Source organism: Amphiura filiformis, chromosome 16, assembly GCF_039555335.1.
Source record: "Amphiura filiformis chromosome 16, Afil_fr2py, whole genome shotgun sequence".
NCBI classification, from domain to species: Eukaryota; Metazoa; Echinodermata; class Ophiuroidea; order Amphilepidida; family Amphiuridae; genus Amphiura; species Amphiura filiformis.
The window spans coordinates 6,557,648-6,565,952 of NC_092643.1; the positions used below are offsets into that span (position 1 = coordinate 6,557,648).

The window sequence follows — 8,305 nt, forward strand, 5'->3', positions numbered from 1 at the left end:
CCCTGTATAAAGAAAGTTGAAATAAATAAATAAAATAAACATAGTGCAATATCACTGTTTTTATATATCATTGTTGTTTGTATGCAAATTTATGCCTGGCTGGTCTAGTTTTTATTGTATTCCTAATTTTGTTAATTGTGCAATCTGATATATACTTTAATTTTAATATGCATTGGTTATTTTTTGATGTTTTAAGATTGACCCCTGGGCCAAACTGAAAAACAGTGTTTACACTGAGTTTTGTTACCCAGGCAAAAGAAGTTTTAATAAATAAATAAATAATACATTTAATCCTGCACATTATGAAACCACATCGAATCCAATGTGACCTCAAGAAGTAAAGTTACAAGCAATTGAATTGACGAAGGTCCCGTTTTAAAAGTGACAAACTGGCCTATATAAGGCGCAAAAAGATTCCAACAAGCGCAACAAAGAGACAACACAGTTTCTTCAATGAAGCTTTATTTAAAGCAGTTTTTATTTCAGTTTTCACTTCTCTGTGCTTTTCATAACTTTCATTTTATTTGTCAGCTCTTTTGTTTCAGTTTTCTTTTGTTCCTTTTGTTTTAAATTAAAGGCACGCACAAATTAGCCATTCACCACTCCTCAAACCAGATGTCTAGTCCGTGGAGTTTTAAATAGGCCAGTTTGTCACTTTTAAAACTGGACATTCGTCTAATCAAATGCTTCTTGAAGTCACATTGGACTTAATGAGGTGTCAAATGTACCGGATTAGATCTATTAAGAAAACAAATTTACCCCAATATGGTTCAGTTTTGAAATTGTGATTATTTTTCCAAGTGTAAGGATACTTTTTTAGCGCAGTATAATATGTATAACTGTTGATCAACAATTTTAATTTAAAAATTGTAAAACAACGTAAGTCTATTGGTTATTATTGCATTGTATCTGCTTTCCAATTTTCACGAGTACTTTAAATATATAAAATGCATGTTTTTGCCTAAAACCCAAAGTTTAGCGTATACTTTTTCGAATGTTTTGTGATATTTTGCTGAACAGGTAGCCCGATAAAGCAATTTTACTGGTTTGAATTTTAAGGAGGCATTTCGTGATTTTAGAATCCTCTTTTGGTTCAATATTATAGATATCCACAAACAAACTTATTTCCAAACGTTCAGTCGATTCGGACATTGAATTCGCGAGTTGAGCATAATTGCATGTATTGTTATAGTCTTTACAAACCAATGTGTTGTAATCATAATTGGACGATGTGTTTGTCAAACATAAACATTTAATATGTAGTGTTTCTGATAGTATTAAAAAACTAAATAAACATCTCAAAAAAAGTAACTGATCCCCCTAAAATATTAATGGCCATTATTCAAAAAGAGGCAATTATATTACAAATCTGTAAAATGTGTTGGAAGCAGAATTTATTTCTGCGCATTTTGGCACCTCATTTGATACGATAGCCCAGAAAACAATAAAACACCGGTCAATTGAATGTAGTGAGGTCCAGATTTGAAAGTTGCACTTACATGCAAATTTTTACAACACAAAAACACTCAGATATCGTTACACAGATTTCCTTCCATTAAGCCTCCAGCATACTTTCCTGCCGCTTGCAAGCGGCAGGGTAGTATGAAACCAGCATTACACTGAATACAAATCAATATAATTTACTGCAACTTTCAAATATTGGGTTACATTGATTTAAATGTACGCTGTGACGTCAATATTTAGTCAATTGCTGCAAATGAGGTGTCAAAATGTGCAGAAATAAATTCTGCTTCCAACGCATTTTACAGATTTGTAATACAATCACCCGTTTTTGAATAATGGTCATTATTTAAGGGGGGTTAGTTCCTTTTTTTGAGATGTTTATTTCTACAGTATTAAAAGGTGAAGGGGATACCGGTGAGGCTGTACACCCCGTGTCCGGTTGCCCGAACACGAAAATGCATTAAATGTTAAATATTTTAATAATCACATTTCTAAAATGGGTTTTAAAACATTGTGACTGTTTAAATGTATCAAGCATGTACTATTTTTCCTGGTATGTTTGACGCAGATTTTGTAATAATTGAATCGGCGTATTTTGAATGCAATGGTACCGGTATATAAACTGTAAAAATACCCCCGAAATTGCATTAAATGTTGAATGGTATTGTGACTATATTGCAAAGTATCAAGCATGATTGTCAGTGTTTAAGGGCTGGGGTATGAACGTTTGGACAGTATTTATTGTGGGACATTAGAGCACATCAGACATATCGAATTGCATTCTGAATACGAAGAATGTCATTCTGATATCAAATAATTTTGATTTTTGAAATTCGCAATTTAATACACATTTTATGGCAAATCATTAAAAATTGATATTTTTGATATTTAACAGTACTTGAAGTAAACTTTATAAATCTGATGATTTATACTTAAAGTGTATGTAGGTGGGATGAAAAGCCGACGATCAATTGAAAATTTTGACCTTTCGTATTGAAGATATGGATTTTTTTCCCAAAACACCAAAACAAATTAGGTCTTTTTGGGAAAAAAATCCATATCTTCAATATGAAAGGTCAAAATTTTCAATTGACCGTCGGCTTTTCCTCCCTGCTACATACACTTTAAGAATATATCATTAGATTTATATAATTTACTTCGAGGACTGTTATATCAAAATTTGAAAAATATCAAATTTTTATAATTTGTCATAAAATTTGTATTATATTGTGATTTTCAAAAATGAAAATTATTTGATATCAGAAAGACATGCTTCGTATTCAGAATGCAATTCGATAGGTCTGAGGTGCTCTCATGTCCCACAAAAATACTGTCGAAACACAATAAACGCTCATTTTAGATCCCTTAATGATGCTTACTATTTTATCTCCAGTTCTGGGAGGTTATCTCCGATGAGCACGGCATCGACCCAACTGGTACCTACCATGGTGATTCTGATCTTCAGTTAGAAAGAATCAACGTCTACTACAATGAAGCTACTGGTGGCAAGTACGTCCCTCGTGCTGTCCTCGTTGATCTGGAGCCCGGTACCATGGACTCTGTCCGTTCCGGACCATTCGGACAAATCTTCAGACCAGACAACTTTGTGTTCGGACAGAGTGGTGCTGGTAACAACTGGGCCAAGGGTCACTACACAGAAGGTGCTGAACTCGTCGACTCTGTCCTCGATGTTGTCCGCAAGGAGGCAGAAGGCTGTGATTGCTTACAGGTAAGTTTGTACTGTGACACTTCAGCAAGTGAAGTAAATTGTATTTTAATATATTTAAAGAAGAAGAAGAAGAAAAGAGATAATGAGAGATTTTTTGTTGTTCAAGTTCATTTGTGAAGATTATCATTCATCCAGGTAGTAAACAATATTAATATTGAACTATAATCTAGTCAACTAGACTTACTATTTTTGAGTGGAAATTTTCACGTCCAATCCTGAACGCATCATCAGCCCTACTAATCATCTGGCGGTAAAAGTTCACTCAATGGGGGAGGCGGCCTACGTCACAACTTGGCCGGGGCCTACAGTTCAGTAGACTATGCCATAGTCGATTTTTGATAAATAAAAATATGTTATATAATCATTATGAACGCATTCAGTTGACCTCGATATTATACTGATATTATCTCATTACATCAAAATACTAGTAAATGGTTATGAAAAAGTTTATATAATTATATTAACAGTAAAGTATATAATACGTAGGGTTATTGAATGCTACATATTATAATAACATTTCAATACTGCAAAGTTCTAATTTCAGAATCTACCTGTTTAACAATCGCGAAAGCCTTAGTTAAAAATCGGGAAGCCAACAAACAGAGGGAGTACGGTGACTAAAAAGATCAGATGTGAAAATCTATTAATTGTACACAAATTAATTAAATAAGAGTTTTATGAGTATTTCGCCATGGGCAAGTGGACTACGGAGAAGTCTAACAGTTCAACGATCAGGAAGATACCTCTCAGGTTGAGATCAAAGGTGGTGACCTGTGATACTACAACATCTGTTTCACAGGTCAATGAACTTTTACCGCCAGATGATCAGTAGGGCTGATGATGCGTTCAGGATTGGACGTGAAAATTTCCACTCAAAAATAGTAAGTCCAGTTGACTAGATTATAGTTCAATATTAATGTTGTTCGAGTTCAACTTCACAATGTACTTAAAAAACCATAATTTTAATTTTGAAATTCTTTACTCAAAATGTTGAAATTATATTTGCGATAACGGGCAGGAAAGGTTTCTGTCCATTTTCAGCCGAACAACGTAAAGTGAAAGAAACCCCACTGGCTATTTTATTTTGCCCGATGAAGTTCTATATGGGAGACTTATCAAAATTGCTCTAGAGCAATTTTTACAAGTCTCCATGCCATATAGAACTTCATGTTATCTGTTTACCTGATAAACACAACGAATTTTGCCGATTTTATTTAAGTGTACTTTGGGAAAACAAGAGGAATATGCCAAAAAATCAGGTTTGAAAAAAATCAAGCAATTTTATATTATATAAGACCGTACATTTATGGCTTTGTATAATTGGTTCCAGATTTAATTATCTGATTATCAGACAATTGTTACTCAACTGCTCAGTGCCAGAAGTGGGTAAGTGCAATAGCTGCCATATGTAGTTGCCATGCGTTGATGAACACAATATACTGTGTGTACATTGCCAAATGTTCACAGGGCAGCTATTGCACTTACCCACTTCTGGCACTGAGCAGTCGTACTGTTCTAAATGTTGAATTATATTCTTCTTTTATTTGTTCATTTTTCAGGGCTTTCAACTTACACACTCCCTCGGTGGCGGCACCGGCTCCGGTATGGGCACACTGCTCATCAGCAAGATCCGTGAAGAGTACCCAGACCGTATCATGAACACATTCAGCGTTGTCCCATCACCCAAAGTATCAGACACTGTCGTCGAACCATACAACGCAACTCTTTCTGTTCACCAACTTGTAGAAAACACAGACGAAACCTATTGTATTGACAATGAAGCCCTGTACGACATTTGCTTCCGTACCCTCAAACTGACAACCCCAACCTATGGTGATCTTAACCATCTTGTCTCAGCCACCATGAGCGGTGTAACCACCTGCTTAAGATTCCCAGGTCAGCTGAACGCTGATCTTCGCAAACTTGCCGTCAACATGGTACCCTTCCCACGTCTGCATTTCTTCATACCTGGTTTTGCTCCTCTGACCAGCCGTGGTAGCCAGCAATACCGTGCTCTGACTGTCCCAGAGCTTACCCAGCAGATGTTTGATGCCAAGAACATGATGGCTGCATGCGATCCTCGCCATGGTCGTTACCTCACCGTTGCCGCTATGTTCCGTGGTCGTATGTCCATGAAGGAGGTCGATGAACAGATGCTCAACGTACAGAACAAGAACAGCAGCTACTTCGTCGAATGGATCCCTAACAACGTGAAGACCGCCGTCTGCGACATCCCACCTCGTGGTCTGAAGATGTCGGGGACTTTCATCGGCAACAGCACCGCCATTCAGGAGCTGTTCAAGCGTGTCTCCGAGCAGTTCACCGCTATGTTCCGTCGTAAGGCTTTCTTGCATTGGTACACTGGTGAAGGTATGGATGAGATGGAGTTCACCGAGGCTGAGAGCAACATGAATGACTTGGTATCTGAGTACCAACAATACCAGGATGCGACAGCAGAAGAGGAGGGAGAATTTGCTGAAGAGGAAGGAGATGAAGCTTAAGAACCTTTTTCTGTGCTAGTCTACAACCAAAGATTTCTACATTTCACTTTCTATCCCGTGGCTTGTTAACTCAGTATTTCCATTAAAATCGTGTCTTTGGCAATCTTTTCACTAAGCCTTTATAAAAAAAAAAAAACTTTGAGCCAAAATGAAGAAGATGAAGCAAATGATCAAGCCGTAAACATAAACTGAATCAATGACACAATGAGTTAGACTGCAACCAAATAATTTGGGCTTATTCGTCATTGTAACAAAATTTGATTTTGTTTCGCTCTTAATTACGTTTTTCATAAAAGACAGAATTAATTAAGACTAGTTTGGCGCGGTGTGATTGGTTGCTGACCTGCGCAGTACGGCATTTTTGGTCTGGTTGACAGGACGTCATATGCAAACTAGTATTTTTAATTCTGTCTTCAGTTATAATTCGAAATTCCAGAAATATGATAATGATTATTCAGTACGACGGCAACTTAGCTCACTTGGTAATTGTTACCGGCGTGACCTCTGCTGTTACGTAACAAAATGGTGAAAATAAGTCGGCAAATACGACTTTTCGCCAGCCATTCGGGGCTGGATCTGTTTCAGGTTTGGGGTCAGTTTACTCAAGAGATTATATTTTAGTGGTATTGGAATGATTTTTTTTTTTATTTTTTGTGGTGAGATTTTTTTTTAAATATTTTAATTCGATTTGTTAGGAAAAGTAAGTATGTTTTGCCGTTTCAACGAACGAAAACGAGTGAGTATTACCAAAGTTATGTTTGAACTAATTAATTATGACTTTAAAAGTTTAAAGGCCTAAATGTAACAATAATAGTTAATATATATAGCATCATATGGTCAGCAGAAGAAAATCTGACATCACCTATGATGTCATATCAGTGTCCTTGACCGGGGTCCTTACTCCTTGACCACTGAACAGCGTGATATCATGTTGATAACAGATCTATAGAATCAAAATCTTCATCATATCCCGGGATCATATCACAGATTCTCAACAATCTGTGATCATATGGACCATATTGATGTGAAAGTAGTTATCTATCATATCCTGTGTCGTTTTATGGATAAAAATGACTCAAAATGTTATTGATGAAATGGTTGCTATCATAAACATCAGTTTTGTCTTTTCAACGGGAAAAATCCGATGCAAAATAAAGTTTTTAGGGCCTAGCTATAATATGGGCATAATTTATGCATATAGTATTGAACAATGTACCCCATTTTACATGCACTTATAGATAAATAAATTGTCTTACTTTATTAATTTAATAACTTCTTTATTATAAATAAAATGACACATAACTATTTGATTCATAAAATTACATTCAACAAAATGATTGAAGAGAAAACACACAAGGCACTAGGCAGACTGTTATAGAATGGAGTATGTAAGATGCCATGTCCATAGCTTCGCAGGAGTTTCCGACTAGCAATCAACATGATCAGCACATTCAGAAAAACACAGTTTAAGAGTGAAGATTGTAGTGAGTAACCAGTCCTTTATAAATGTGCTGGCCACTATCTATTATAATATAGTAGGCTTAAACTATACATTGCGAATTAATTAAGTTATTTTAAAATAAAATGTACATGTAAGTTAACTCAAACCGGCAGTGTATATATCGAAAGCAGTGAAATCGGACATTCCTAAGCGAAGATATTGAGTTCGTAAGTTCTGGTATTACAAAATTGGAAATTGAGATATCGTGGGTAAAAATCTGAAAAGACAAAAAAAAACAACGACAACAACAACAACAACAAAACAAACAGACCAGAACAATTTGGAGTACATGTAATGAATTAAAAGAGTTGACATGAGATTAGGAATTAATGTTTTCTGCTGTTTCAGTGTGCATGTTCTCATCGTTGATGGTTTGGTGGACTGTCATGTAGATGTAAGCGTGATCCTAAAAATGCCTTTCACATTGACCAAAACTAATTACAAGACCTCTTCTACATTGAGGCTGGCTTTCCTTTTAAAGGGAATTTTTATTGAAACATGAGTCAAAGCAAACAATAACGTATAAAAGTTGAATTATTGCGGAAAAAATTAATGTTTATGATGCGCGAAGTAGCTTTAAAAATGAGTGGAAAAATGCATGTCTACGACTGTGAGCAAACGCGGGCTAAATGCTTTTCTGTAATGATAGACATTAACTAACTTCAGCTTGTATTAAATTTTCAGCGAAAATGATTGGTGTAATAATCGAGTCGTTGAAAAGTTGCTTTCAAAGAGGGCTCGTGTCGTAATCATGCGTGACTATCATGACTATTGTATATATTTGTTTGTATTTTTATAATAAGGGAGTGTTTAGAAATACTCTGGTGGGGGGCTGGAAAATATGTAGGTGGGTCATAAAATTTTAGGAGTTCTGAATAGGGGGTTAAAAATTTTTGAGTGTATGAACAGGGGGTTAAAAAGTTTTTCGGCACGTAGAGGGGGGTGTAAAAATGTTCGCGCGCTGCGCGCGCAAATGTTCCGGTATTAAACCATAACAAAAGTACATTTGATCCAGTGTTAAAAATTGTCTTGTCTATAACTTAATTTTGAGATTTGTGTCAGTTCTTTCTGGTCAGCTCTTTAAATCACTAAAAAGCTGCAATTCTTCTT

The 8,305-nt window shown here is 35.8% G+C and overlaps 1 protein-coding gene across 1 annotated transcript; it reads left to right on the forward strand.

Moving 5' to 3' along the window:
- Positions 1-2,857: 2,857 nt before the first annotated feature.
- LOC140135465 (tubulin beta chain-like) lies at positions 2,858-5,709 on the forward strand. Its single transcript, XM_072156973.1, has 2 exons — positions 2,858-3,193; positions 4,753-5,709. Exons 1-2 carry the CDS (start codon positions 3,017-3,019, stop codon positions 5,692-5,694), a joined length of 1,119 nt encoding a protein of 372 aa, XP_072013074.1. The 5' UTR covers positions 2,858-3,016; the 3' UTR covers positions 5,695-5,709.
- Positions 5,710-8,305: the final 2,596 nt, after the last annotated feature.